The sequence below is a fragment of the Protomyctophum parallelum genome (assembly GCF_964188405.1).
Source record: "Protomyctophum parallelum genome assembly, chromosome: 1".
NCBI lineage: Eukaryota > Metazoa > Chordata > Actinopteri > Myctophiformes > Myctophidae > Protomyctophum > Protomyctophum parallelum.
In genome coordinates this window covers 6,874,196-6,889,134 of record NC_139697.1, presented here as the reverse complement: position 1 = coordinate 6,889,134, position 14,939 = coordinate 6,874,196, and the positions used below count along the sequence as shown (strand labels likewise).

Below are 14,939 nucleotides of genomic sequence, written 5' to 3'. Positions count from 1 at the left end.
TCAGATCAATAAATTCAACATATCTGCCTGGGTGACAGCAGACTGCTGGGCGAGTGCTGGCACTTTGGCATGGGGGGTAAGATCTTTGGGGGGTAATAACTTTGGGGCAGGCCCGTCTAGAGTTTAAATGGACAGGTATCAGTCAAAAGCACACACACACACACACACACACACACACACACACACACACACACACACACACACACACACACACACACACACACACACACACACACACACACACACACACACACACACCACACACACACACAGTGGAACCAGAAAACCACACCCACTGCTAGTCTGAGAGAATGGATACAGGAGGTGTGTAACTAGAAGGCTCGTGAAAATGGCTAGTGGGCTCATCTCAAACAATATTTTTCAGAATGTATTGAGAACACAGTTGCCAACCAAACTACCAATGATGTATAGATTCAGCTTACACTGTTATTCTAATTTCTTATGTTTTTATCAACATAAAGAAGATTTTTTTTATCACAGGAGCCTCTAAAACAGCCTGTCAGTCTTTTTCAAAGTGATCTAAAAGTGGAACGGATTTTACTCTAAAAATAGCCTCCAGTGCGTCACCGGAGGCTCTATTTTAGTCCTATATTGTTGTATTGTTGATAGACTTTAGAATCTGAGCCCGTGGGTTGACTGGCCAAGTGTTAACATTTCTAATGGCTTAGGCCTATTGCAAGGGTTGCTAGGTGCTGCAGAAAGAAACAAGGAAATAGTCAGTGTTCACACTGTTTGTTAGACTCCAACACAGGGGACCTCAGTTACAGCGTGTGTGTGTGTGTGTGTGTGTGTGTGTGTGTGTGTGTGTGTGTGTGTGTGTGTGTGTGTGCGTGCGCGGGTGCACGTGTGCACGTGGGTGTGCACATGTGTGGATGCATGTGTACATACGGTGTCACTGAATGAATAATTGAGCAAATCAGTATTAAGTAATATAGGTTTTCTTCTAACGGTTGTAGCATGACTACAAGCCAAGAACATCACATGGCAAGTCCTTGGGTACACAATGACGGTATCCTTAGAAACTATACCCCCCATTCCCACCTCCCGGTTCTTCTGCTGAACAGTGTGTACGTGTGTGTGTGTGTGTGTGTGTGTGTGTGTGTGTGTGTGTGTGTGTGTGTGTGTGTGTGTGTGTGTGTGTGTGTGTGTGTGTGTGTGTGTGTGTGTGTGTGTGTGTGTGTGTGTGTGTGTGTGTCTTCGTTAAAAAACAGCTAGAAAAGTCATAAACAACAGCCCCCCTGCATGTGGTCACTCAATACCAAAGTAGTGACGTTAGCCCTGCTGTGGCGTCACACTCGCACTGGACGCCAGGCGACCATGTCAACCAGGCAGGGTATGTGTGACACAGAGGGAGAGAGAGAGAGACTGAAAGACAGAGAGAGGGAGGGAATTAGAGAGAATGAGACAAAGTGTCGATCTAAATGAGACAGACAGACAGACAGAAAGGCAGACATGGATCGGAGTGTGTGTGTGTGTGTGTGTGTGTGTGTGTGTGTGTGTGTGTGTGTGTGTGTGTGGGGGGGGGGGAGGTGGGGGGGGGGGGGGTCCTCATAAATCTGATAGTCCACAGCAGAGCATCCAGGGAACTCAAGACAGAAGGAGTGGAGAGAGAGAGAGGGTAGAGAGAGCATTCTTCAGACGACGCTGTGATCTTAGCACAGCCGAGACGATCAGCTCATAGTACAGACAGTTACATCATTAAACAACTAACTAAATTATAACAGATCAAGCTGAGCCTATACCATGATGGAAGTGGTCCTCACCAGGCTGCGAGACTTCTCCTGTAAGACCACCACCTTCCAGAACTGCATGTCAGCAGGGCAGAGTGCTCCGCATACTGGGGCCCGGGACCCTCGAACGTCAGGCGGCTGCTTCGGGGATGGGGTCCCAGCGGGCAGCCCCTGCAAACTGGACATTGGGAGTGCACTGGCATGGCTACGTGAGGAACTGGTAAGACTGGAGTCACATTCTCACAATGCTCTCACTCAGGGATTCAGTTGTTTTCTTTTTCTTTTCAAATGTTTTTATGGCTTTTTTTGAATACCTATGATGCCGTAGTAGGCCTATACAGTATGTGATTTACAAAACAGTTTTATTGAAATTTCACTTGAAACTAAAGAATAAGGAACAATTTGATTATCTTTTATGATCAAAACAAGCGCAATAAGATTCCAAAAAGAAAGGGATAGCTTTTGACTATAATTGAGTGATGGGATGGTATAGGTAAATATCTAGACCTACACTGAAATTGGCAATAATAATAATAATCCAGTAATTGTCACATTTAGGTATGGTATTAGATGTTTTTCATATAGCCAAACAAAGCCAATACACCCAAGCCATGAAGCCTCCTGTGTGTGTGGTCCTGTGGAGACAGTAGGGTTCCAGTGACTACAGAAGATGCATTTTTATTGGCCACGTTAAGGCCCAAGGTCAAGACATTTGTCATCCTAACAAAATGACCTACGACTCAAGCTCATTCAGAATGTTATTGTGTGGGAGGCCCCTTTTATTGTCTAAGATGTGTGCAGGTCATGTTATCACACTGTCACCGTGTCTAACATCCTCCCCAGTTAAATAGTGTGTGTGTGTGTGTGTGTGTGTGTGTGTGTGTGTGTGTGTGTGTGTGTGTGTGTGTGTGTGTGTGTGTGTGTGTGTGTGTGTGTGTGTGTGTGTGTGTGTGTTTTCGTAAGTGCGTGTGTGTGTGCATGCGTGCGTGTACATGTGTGCGCATATGATATGACGTGTGATAGATATAAATTCAGAAAGAAAGAAAGAAAGACGTGTGCACGTGTGTATGTGTGTGAGAGAGCGAGCAGTTGTATAGGCCCTTTGTCATTGATTGATATACAGTACGTCTTGGGCCTTGGCATTTACAGCAGCCTGTCATGGTAACCAAGTGTCAAGCACACAGAAAGCTTTAGAACGCAAGGTGTTCAAACGAGCCTGTTGACATGAAGGCCTTCAGACTACATTGTTGAGATCCGTCTGTCTCTTGTCTGTCCGTTGGTCAATCACGAAAAGTTGTTCATGCTAATGCTAATGATTAGATGGTTAGACAATAGACACACACAAACATAATATGGGCTGAATAAAACATATGGAGCAATGCCATTTTCACAAATTGATCATTCTTACAATGTTGCACCACTGTCTGATGGACTTTAGTTATTAGACAGCAAGCAAGCCATCCCATATCCTGTGATACAGTGTTAATGTCATTGAATAAAACTATGATGAAAAATGCTCGTGGACTGCCTTTCTTAAAAAGAACAAAAACGAAATAAAAACGAAGATATGAGGACTAAAACTATGACTAAATATGACAATTTCTTCAACAAATAAAAACTAGACTAAAATGACAGGGAGGGACTAGTGGAGAGGAGATCCAGTATACATGTTGTGAGCTTGTAGATCTGCTATTTTCGCCACACAGCAGAGTACAAATCAGGCATTTCATTCAACGCCATCAAGGCATTCAATATTATACGGCTCTGTTCACTTCATCACCATGCAGAAGTTGTATCTTAGTGGTAGAGGCCGTTGGTAATCCTAATCATATGTTGAAGTGTCCCTGCATGAGCAAGATGCTTAACCCCTAACAGGACCTCCAGTGCGTTCATCATGTCCATCTGAACAGCCATCCGCTCAAACTGAATTCCCCCCTCTGGATTAATAAGGTCCAGATAAATGAATACATACACTATACACTAGTATCTGTACGTGATCATAATCTCTCAATCTACATTTATGCAAATTAAACTTTATTTTCACCTTAATTTTATTTGTTTCTATTTTGGAACATATGCTATTCTCAGTATTTAGCTGTTAAGGAAGATCTAAGTACAAGAATATCACTGCTTGCAATGTTGCCACAGCTGTATCGTAAAGTTTAACCTTAATTTAGATTAGACAATTTACAAACACCCACCTAAATAATGTATTAGTAATTTAGTGCATAGACATCTGCTGCTCAAAAAAAACCTATTACTTCCACTTCATGGTGATCAACAAATGAATGCAAGTTGCTCGCTTAAGAGGGTTTCGGTCACTTGAGCTGAAATGGCCCCTCTCTATTCGTGTGCCTGTGGCATCAAATAGGCACAAAAGAGGTAGTCTACATCAGTTATGATCATGCCTTATTATCAACGGCCAAGGCCCAGTATTCAGTGGTTCCTCATAAAGGAGTAGGAAAGAAGCTCTGAAGGGGCAGTAAATGGTTGTTGGTGTTCTGTGATTCACAAGGGCTAGATTCATACCACTATAGGTAAGATTCATTCCATGTCCTGAACTAGTCAAAGCAAATGGCATTTACACATGCATGCCAAATGTGCGTGCGTGTGTGTGTGACTGTGTGTGTGTGCGCGCGCATTCATGCATGTGCGTGTAGGGGTGGGACCCCAGGAAGCCTTTAGGCTCAACCATTTCAAAGGAAAGTTCATGTTTCTTCTCTCATTCCCCCTGTGCTAACAAAGACAACGAAACCCAGCATCTTCCAGCCTGAGAGCCCAGTCCCAGCCTGGTGCAGTAATCATCAAAGAAAAGAAATGCAGATTGGCCGTGATGTGTTTTTGTTTCGGACTATACCACACTCCTTTGGACAAATTTGGACTCCACATTTGATGGAATGCCAAAAGTTTTTACAATGCATGCAATTAGACAGCCGCTCTCGTAAAAGAGACAAGAAAGGGAAAGACTAGGAAAAATGCATTTGCATCTGAAAGAAGATGGTGCTCAAATGGAACGGCTGGAACAGCACACAATATTTCACACTGAGGACATGAACCTGACAACTTGAAAGGGTCTCTTTGTATAAGGACATGCTTAGCTTTCTTCTCACTGACAGCTTTTGTCTGCTGACTGCTATGTTCAATAAAATAATGTTGTTACATGCAGTGTAAAGCAATCTAACAACGTGTTTCACAGCCATCGTTGTCTGAAAAACGATTGTTGTAGAAGTTGAAACAAAAGTACAAATAATCTTCCTACGTGCCTGTCTGTCCTTCTGTCTGTCTCCTCCATTAAATACAATACATAAACGTGCCTACTACCTATATGTGTGCAGATGGAGATGCGTTCCCAGGACCAAGCTTTGATCCGACAGTTGATGGACCTTCACACTGGCATCCAGGAGCTCAAGCAGGAGCTGTCAGATGAGGAAGAGGAGTCAGAAGAGGATGAGGAGCCAATCAACGAAGATGACGGGAGCTACTGGGCCTCTGCGAGTGAGCAGGGAAGCGGTAATAGTGTCTACTCCAGTTCAGGCGAAGCTGGGTTCTCCGTATCCTGTGTGAGGATGATGAAGCCACCCTCTGCCTCTGGGTCTTGGCCCAAGAGGATGTTCAACAGGAGAAGTTCCGTGCCTTGAACGCTTAAAAACGAAACTCACCCCAAATCTCTACCTGACATCCCTATCGACTGTGATTCTTATCGAAGGCCACAGATATGTTTCCTGGTCTATTAAATGTAATAGGAGTGGGTGGGAAGAGTTGATGACGAAGAAAGTGTTCATTTAAATGAACAATAAGGATTTGGCTGTACATGTACCCTTGTGTTGAACATTTCTGAATAGAATAGAGTAGATTACATCCACTCATGCTGCAGTTACTAACTGTACTGTACTGCGACCATTTAGAATCATCACACACAAAGTCTTGGGTGTTCTAATGCCTTCACTGTATCAATTGTCATCACTTGTGTATTCATACAAATGTCACATGATGATTTCAGACAAAGCCATATGGCTGCAATAAATTAAAAATCGTTTGACGTGTGAAGCCAAGATCATGTGACTGTGGACAGTAAATGTCCTACATTGTAAAGACTTGAGGACATTGTTGCCTTGTATCTATTAGAACTAGGATTTTTTATTATGTCTGTGGTAGTGTGTGTTTGTGTACCAACCCACACATGTCAACACTTGAAACATTATTTACAACACAAATATATTGTGTGATCAGCTTAAGTTTATCTCTTAATACTGAACTCATACCCAAGACTGTATATCTGATAAAAGCTCATTGACATTTTCCTGACTGACTGCAACTGGAAATTTACATAAATCTGATTCAATGGTCCGGCTGGACATTCTAAAGTTCACCACAAATCCATTATGCAGATTGTTGTTGTAGACTAGTATATATAGCCCTGGCTGAGGACCTCAAAGCCAATTTCACTGCTTGATTGACTGGTAATTGAGATTGATGTCACTATGTAAATTTGTGTTTGTTAATCAAAAGTGAATTGTGCGATATCACTGTAAAATAAGTGTTAAATGAATAAGTTACGACTCTATCTCTCTCTCTGTGTGTGTGTGTGTGTGTGTGTGTGTGTGTGTGTGTGTGTGTGTGTGTGTGTGTGTGTGTGTGTGAGAGAGAGCCATCTATTAACCATTCTTCATCGTTCCGCTACATTAGAGACAGCTACAGTATGCCAGTACAATAAAGAAAGACATTAAAACAATCATAATATTGTGCACATTTTATTTTTTGTTGCAAATCCCAAAACATTCATGGCATTGCATAATGTTTAGTAGACACAACTGAAATCACTGGCACAAAACACTACAGTTCAGACTACAATCTGAATTTCTTAATTTACATTCCATTTCCATTCACTACATATTGTTTCTCTATCCAGTACAGAAACAGAGCTAAATACATTACACCTCAGCATAAGTGCCAGTCACTTGAATATAACTAGGGCTGTGTATAAAAAAATAAAAATAAACAACGCCCACTAGTACCACACAAACCTTTAACATCAATATTGATTTTAGGCATCAACATTTTGGGAAAATCCTAAAATTGCATTTCATTGAAATCAATGCAAATATTCTGATTTCATTTAGAAAAAAGAAAGGGAAGAATATAATTCAGGTCGGCAAAGAAATGTGACTTACAGTAATCGAAAGAAAGGCATCACAAAAGGTGAAGTTATACGGAATCTGTATTGAATCTTAAGAATCGGAAACCAATACTGAAAAGTATTTGCATACTAGATGCAACAGAGAAATGCAAAAAATGTGATTTCTTTCACAATGTCTTCCTCACAAGACAGGTGGTTAAAAACCGCCACCAGCATTTTTAACGACCACGAGTTATTAATTCCATCTGACAAGGTTCTGTTGCACCGTGCACACATCACTCCTTGAAATAATAAACAATTAAACCACTGCTTAGGTTTTTCATCAGCTCATGTCAGGAAAGAAACATTCTTCCTGCTCACTTTCTTTGTCATGCCACTCCATCTCAAGGCTTCCCCAGAAGAACAAGGACTCTGCTCCGTAAGGTCACTGCTAATCTCTCAAGACAGATTTTGTTTTTTGTTTTCGACCCGGTTCCCAGGGTCGCCATTGGGTCACTGCTGCTCATCTCCTTCTGCTTCCAGAGCTCCGTAACTCTCCCTTCGCAGTCTCTGGATCTCTGCGTTGAGCCCCAGCAGTGTCTGAGCCAGCTGACGGTCCTGCGAGCGCATCTCCAGCTGCAAGGAAATGACGAGGGTAGACAATCAGATCAACCATTCTGACTGAGCATCACATTACATACACCTGCTCACTGAAGCACAATGCCACATAACCTGTGTAACAAAAACCTGCATAAACCGACCACAGTTTTTGTGCTCTAAAATAAAACGGTTGTGAGCAACAGTTCCCATTTAAAAGAGAAAGAAACTGTAAAAGCAAATGATATAAACCAACAATTAATAGTTTTCCAGTAAACAAAGAACTCACCAGTTCAGTTCTAAGCCAGGTTATTGCTCCATCTATCTTTGCTCTCCGTAGTTCCTCGTTGGCTTGGTAACTCCTACCAATGCTGACCGGTTGGACAGTGGAGCCAGAGTCCTGGGCTTCTCTGGGCTCCCCTGTTGTCCTGAAGGCATGAATCAGTTTGTTTTTGATGTTCTCCAGGACCATAGTGGACAAAGTGTCCTCGCTGTGACTGTCCCGGTTCATGCTGTCTTTCAAGGGAGGTGTGTGCGTGTGTGAGCAGGTGTGTGTAGCCTTGAATCCTTCCCTGCTTTGTAGAGAGAACACTCTTCGCGGCAGGCAGAACCGTACACTTCTTTGGACTAAATTTGAAGGGTCTCCTCCTCCTCTTCTGTTCCACAACACTGGATCAACGGTTCCCCCCGTGTCCTTCCACTTCTTCCCCTCTCCTTGCTTCTCGGTCTCCCTGCGCGTGACTAGGACTCCTCATCAGATTCACAGCAGAACTTTCTGTGCCTCTGTTCAGCAGCTTCACTCATCCCATCCCATTGCCTGCCTGCCCATGCAGTGACTGGTGTGGAACCGGCCTGTTTTGTCATGTTACTATGGAGAAGCAGCCCTCTGCCTGCAGACCCCTCCCCTTTGTAACCCCAATGAGAATGGTGGAATCTGGAAGATCTCAGACAAAGACCATTGTTGCCTCCGAAAGGAACTGAAGACCCCCCCCCACATCCCCACCCACCCCACAACCACCACACCCCCCTTCCCATTTTCTTTCTCTCTCTCACTCTCAATCTATCCCGCCCCCATACAATTCCAGTGTGAGAAACGTGGTGTGAGTGAGCTCTCAGTTGGACAGAGTGGCAATGTAAAAACCGGTGTGGTGTGTGTGTGTGTGTGTGTGTGTGTGTGTGTGTGTGTGTGTGTGTGTGTGTGTGTGTGTGTGTGTGTGTGTGTGTGTGCGCGTGTGTGTGTGTGTGTGTTTGTATATGTGATTGTGCACATGTCTTATGAACTTTCATCGAAGCCCCAGCCGACTTTTCAACACCTCCCTAAATAAGACCTGCTTGTCAGCTTTAGGTGACAGACAGCCAGGTTGGGTGCAGAGAGAGAGACACAGCCTCAGTGTTAGCCGATTCACTGGCATAAAGGCCATCCAACAGTGAAATATAACCAGGTCTATTGTGTCCGAGGTAAGTCCATTCCCCATGGGGTTTCTGTTCTGGGATGTTTTTCTTTGTGGCATTTATGTTGTTTTGTTCCCCTTATTTCTGTACAGATAAGACAGGGGTCTAGTGTAGTCTCCTACCTGACATATGGGACTGGCATTAGGACTTGTGCCGGCACATTTAGAGGGGCAATCAGACAGTGAATGCTTTCAAGCCTGCAGCATTCTCCCAAGGTAATTATTTACTTAGTGGAGGTATTTTTGTCTTATTTTCTTTTACATGCCATCCGAAACAAAGCCTTTAAAAAAAACTGGCATAGAGTCACGCATTGAGCTTCAGCATTCAGCTATTTGTGAATGTCTTCATATCTTTGCCAAATGTTCACCTATTTTTCAAAGAATGTTCACATGCCCATAATCATGGACGCTATAGGGTTCAAGTGGTTCAAGGGTTTAATGTGCTTCTGTCATAGTGTGAGCAGCAAGATGGATGTGTTATGGACACAGAGAAGTGCACTAGTGTCCAAGGCAAGCCATGACTCCATTTGTGCAGTGGTCTCTGGAGCGTGAGAAGAGCTTGGCGGGATTGGCCATTCAGTCTTGAAGGTCAAGGAAGCAGGGCAACACATGACAACAATGACACGCACAAATGACCCACAATGTCTGAGGCTCCGTTCACATTTAGTGTGATGGACAGAGAGTGGTAGTGGATTTTCTTGCGTGACTATGTGCAGCAATTAAATGTGTTTTTGTGCATGAGTAAGTGACAGACCGACTTATCCTGCTCTTTGATCTATTCTAGACGAAAAAACATTTTCATGACTAATGGTTTGCTAGTTTTTGCTTTCCATTCTAAATTCGCACCTTAGCTAGCTAGCTGTATAAGAGTTGGAATGGATGAGTCATGACATCCTGAAATGGTTAGGTACTGTAGCTTCGACATTTAAAATGCAAGAAAAGATTGGGCTTAAATTGACTAAATATTACTATCCACACACAGTGCTGTGGAATGCCACTGGTGGTGTTACCGATTGTGGTGAAAAGCTTAGAAGCCTTGGAGACATTGATTTATTAAAATGGTTTGCACAAAGCAGAGTGCTGCGCTGGAGAGTGATAGTTTTAAATACATTGTTTTCAGTGAGAGCAGTGCAAAAACTGTTTAAAGTAGTTTACAGTGACAACTAAAGTCTCTGTAACCTGCCGTTTTTGTCACGTCACTCACAACAATTCCCGTCACTTTGTCATGTCACCTAATCACTGAGGACATTTGGGTTGTAAGGCCAAATATCCTGTCTCGTTCGGAAGGCAATGGAGTCTCTCGTGAGGAGCATAGCAAATGCTGCTAGCTCCCTAAACCTCGGATTCTTCTTATGGTTCACTAGATGTGTGTCATGATGACGATGCCAGCCAACTGAGTACGTATCACCATGACGATGCCAGGCGTGTATATCCATATATGAGGTTTCCACACTAGTCTGATGTCAGCGCTGGATATCGCTGTTGTCTCATGGAGCTATAGGTTGTCCCCAAGCAAATCCTTTAAGCAAATCCTTGATGCAAAGACCCAGTGATCACAGGCTCCTTGCCATCGAAAGGCCGCAGCAACAGGCTCCCAAGAAGAGACTGACAAGATGAGGTGGAATCTGACCTGCACTTTCTAACAACCTGTACCAACTATATAGACATCAGAGACGTACACTTCCAGCAGATTAAATTACTTTGAAAACATGACTAACACATACACATTTCCATATCTGCTGGGGGAAGAACAGCCATGTCCAAGGAGTACAATCACTGTAAAGACAAACGAGCAGCTACCTTCATACATTTGGAAAACTTAAAAATAAATATATCTTTACTTATCTATGTTTACTAAATATATTAGCATTTCTAATGTTTCTTTGTATTATGCCTAATTGCTCATATATGTTTAGTTTTTTCCCACTTTCCCACTTTGGCAATTAATGTAAAGACATTTCTCATGCCAATAAAGCCCTTTTAAATTGAACTGAGAGAGGGAGGGAGAGAGAGAGAGAGAGAGAGAGAGAGAGAGAGAGAGAGAGAGAGAGAGAGAGAGAGAGAGAGAGAGAGAGAGAGAGAGAGAGAGAGAGAGAGAGCATTGAACATTATTGTGTTCACATCTGCCACCTAGTGTCCCATGTAAACACACGCATGGCTTGGGTATCACCAACAATGCATTGCAGCCATGAGAGCAGAACATAAGAGAACACAATAATTCTTCCCACCAGGACCAACTTAAGCAACGAGTATTGCGGTACGTCTGAATGGCGACGGATAATCATGGTGTTATTTATTATTATTTTGATATGTCACTAAATCTCTAATCATTCAACAACATCCTGAAAGTTTATTAAGCCTCCACAAAGTACGTTTACTTTTGTACTGTGCTTACAATGTTGAGGTCCTTTCCTTTAAAAAAAAATCATTTCTACTCCACCATATCTCAGAGGCAAATATTGTACTTTACTCCAGCTTTAGTTTGTACATTTAGATTAATAGAAAACAATTAACTGAAAAATCATGATGTATTCACTAATCACTATCATACGTTAACCTACCCAGCAGCACATAAAGTAATTCAAAGCATTAAAGCTGCACTCCTGATCTACCCCCGAAGTTGTACCCGAGTCTCCTGCACAAATGCTGAGATGTTTTCCACTGAGCTAATAGAGCCTGCCTGTTTGCTTTGGAAAGAAATAGAATTTAGATACAAATTTGTGTCAAACCATGAACAGGATGGTGTCAAAGGTTGTGTTCAACCTAATCTCTCGAGAGAAATGAGTCCCTGTTACTACACAAAAAGGAGGTGGTGTCCCCAGAGAAATGAGTCCCTGTTACTACACAAAAAGGAGGTGGTGCCCCCAGAGAAATGAGTCCCTGTTACTACACAAAAAGGAGGTGGTGTCCCCAGAGAAATGAGTCCCTGTTACTACACAAAAAGGAGGTGGTGTCCCCAGAGAAATGAGTCCCTGTTACTACACAAAAAGGAGGTGGTGTCCCCAGAGAAATGAGTCCCTGTTACTACACAAAAAGGAGGTGGTGCCCCCAGAGAAATGAGTCCCTGTTACTACACAAAAAGGAGGTGGTGTCCCCAGAGAAATGAGTCCCTGTTACTACACAAAAAGGAGGTGGTGCCCCCAGAGAAATGAGTCCCTGTTACTACACAAAAAGGAGGTGGTGTCCCCAGAGAAATGAGTCCCTGTTACTACACAAAAAGGAGGTGCTGCCCCCAGAGAAATGAGTCCCTGTTACTACACAAAAAGGAGGTGGTGCCCCCAGAGAAATGAGTCCCTGTTACTACACAAAAAGGAGGTGGTGTCCCCAGAGAAATGAGTCCCTGTTACTACACAAAAAGGAGGTGGTGCCCCCAGAGAAATGAGTCCCTGTTACTACACAAAAAGGAGGTGGTGCCCCCAGAGAAATGAGTCCCTGTTACTACACAAAAAGGAGGTGGTGCCCCCAGAGAAATGAGTCCCTGTTACTACACAAAAAGGAGGTGGTGCCCCCAGAGAAATGAGTCCCTGTTACTACACAAAAAGGAGGTGGTGCCCCCAGAGAAATGAGTCCCTGTTACTACGCAAAAAGGAGGTGGTGCCCCCAGAGGCGAAACCTTTCTTTTCTTTTTTTACTGAATGGGTTCCCAGATTGTGTCAAGTTCAACCTAGACACAGGATCCATGTTTCAGGGTGACCAAATCCATTTGTATAAGTTATATTGTAACAATCTCTATAGCATACAGATTGGACAAAATAACATTTTATTCACTAAAAACTATTACATAATATACCTTTAAAGTGATGAAAACATTACTGTATTACAATTGCAATCCGATCATGATTGTGTAAATTGGCCATTCTGCATAATGAGTAGCTTACCTTTACTGTAAGTATATATTATATTGATGCCAATACTTGTTCAGGTTTCATCCAATCAGGAAAAATAATATAACCGATAGGATACAGGCCATAAGAAAGTTAAACTGGAATTGGAACACAGGCCGATAAATTATCTTTGTGTTGTTCTCTCTTTGAAATTGGTATCCCAATCTTAAAATGTAGTAGGCCTAATATATCTAACTATAAATGCACCAAGTCAAGTCTACGTGTACGTACAGTATGTCTGTAATCCACGTAACTCGAGAACCCTTCGCCCCACCGACTTAAATTTGACACACGCGTTCCACCCCACCACAGGGGTGTCACCTCCATATATGGGCATAAAAGGGACAGACATAATATCTAGGTGGGGCATGCATTTCCAACTTGCATTGTTAAATGGTAAATGGTAAATGGTGCATTTATATAGCGCCTTTATCCAAGGCGCTTTACAGAGATTGTGCATTACATTCACCCATTCACACACACATTCATACATCGATGGCAGCGGAAACCATGCAAGGCACCAACTAGCACATCGGGAGCAATTAGGGGTTCAGTGTCTTGCTCAAGGACACTTCGACAGTAACTCTGGGGGAGCCCGGGTTCGAACTGGCAACCTTGCGGTTTCCAGCCAGGCACTCTACCCCTGAGCCACCGCCGCCAAGTAGGCCAGTGCCCATCGGGCACCGCTGTAGAGGCTCCAACGGGCACTGCTCTAGTTTATTAAATGTGGAGAGATATAGGGCGGGACAATCGAAATAACAGCGTTTTAGTGATCATATAACCCTAACCCCTCCCACATTATCATACTTAAAGTTAATTAAGTATAGGCCTACGTGGTTCTCACCTTAGCACCGTTCAGTACGTTCAGGTGCGTGGTGCTAAGGTGAAAACCAGGTATACTTAATGAACTGGTGGGTGTGGCCACATAAAAGATAATTTTAACACTTTCTGCACACTGTTTTGAGAAAAAAAAACTTCCTCCTAGTATAATCATAGTATAGGCCTACCTGATGATCAGTCCCTCAGTCAAATTTATAGTCACATGTTTATGGGGAAATGAAATAAGGGAGGCTCCCTTTACTTTAGCTGTTGAAAAATCATGAAAACAAATCTGCAAATCTTTGAATATATAGGCTATATTCTTTCACAGTGAACGTCTTTAACTCATATCTTTGCTTCTGGGGGTCCCTAGTGGAACAACAGATTTTCAGATGGGGAGGGGGGTTCTGCGCGGCCAAGTACATTTTGGGAGTCAACAACAACAACACTTACAGCACTTGTGTCCGTAAGTGGCATCATCCTCGCAGCAGCCAGCAGCATCAGCACCACTCTGACCTGGCCGACAGCAGCAGCAGCGTGAGATTCAAATCGCTGCTTTGGGCAGGCGGAAGACGACTGGAAGGAAACGGTGCCATCTTGTTTGTTTGAGTGGGAAGAGGCAGGCACCAGGCAGGGAGGGAGGAGAGGAGGAGGAGGGAGTAGAAATAGCCAAAAAACAGCTGCCAAAACGGGAAAACCACAATAATTGCGCTTGGTGAGTTGATAGGTATACACCTTTGCACGGCCGCTCAGCTGACTGCATTTTCGCGTTTATTTACGCGCAGGAAAATATCGGGCCGCCTTGTAGTGCTTTTTTTATTATTATTTATATATTATGTTTGCAAGCTGAATAACTAAATATCGCATAGATCGGTATGATCAGTATATCTTTGATCTATCGCCTGGTGCGATAATGCTTCCATTTGGTACGACAACAACCTAATGCGGTTTTCGGTCGTTTTGTCGCAGATGATGAGACGTCCTAGAACAGCACAGAGAAATGTATCAGTTAATTGCGACGATCCTGTTTCTCTGCTGAATCTAAAATAAATGTATTTTCACATTCACCGTTACTATTCTGGTGTGTTAACACGTTATGGGGTTTCCGTGTGTGGTTTTCTTTTTCTTTGTAGCATTACTGTAGATATCAGCTTGAGCTTTAGAATGATGTGCCGGGAAACCTGGCTGTCAGTGAAGCCCCCGCCCCCTTCTGCTACTGTCATGCAGGCCATCAGATTTAGGAAAATGCCCTAGTTGAGTTGTGCAGTTAGTTTATATCTTGTTATAATGATATAGGCCCATGTATTCAAAATTGACAATT

General features: G+C 43.1%; 2 protein-coding genes across 2 annotated transcripts; one reads left to right on the top strand and one right to left on the bottom strand.

Annotated features, from left to right (window-relative positions):
* Positions 1–1,740: 1,740 nt before the first annotated feature.
* On the top strand, positions 1,741–5,389 carry LOC310875181 (uncharacterized protein; the record flags this gene model as incomplete). Its single annotated transcript, XM_083788317.1, has 2 exons — positions 1,741–1,971; positions 5,087–5,389. Exons 1-2 carry the CDS (start codon positions 1,765–1,767, stop codon positions 5,387–5,389), a joined length of 510 nt encoding a protein of 169 aa, XP_083644443.1. The 5' UTR covers positions 1,741–1,764.
* A 1,374-nt stretch (positions 5,390–6,763) lies between these two features.
* aard (alanine and arginine rich domain containing protein) lies at positions 6,764–8,259 on the bottom strand. Its single transcript, XM_083788993.1, has 2 exons — positions 7,754–8,259; positions 6,764–7,503 (listed from the first exon to the last, which is right to left on the bottom strand). The coding sequence occupies exons 1-2, from the start codon at positions 7,973–7,975 to the stop codon at positions 7,381–7,383; spliced, it is 345 nt and encodes a 114-aa protein (XP_083645119.1). The 5' UTR covers positions 7,976–8,259; the 3' UTR covers positions 6,764–7,380.
* Positions 8,260–14,939: the final 6,680 nt, after the last annotated feature.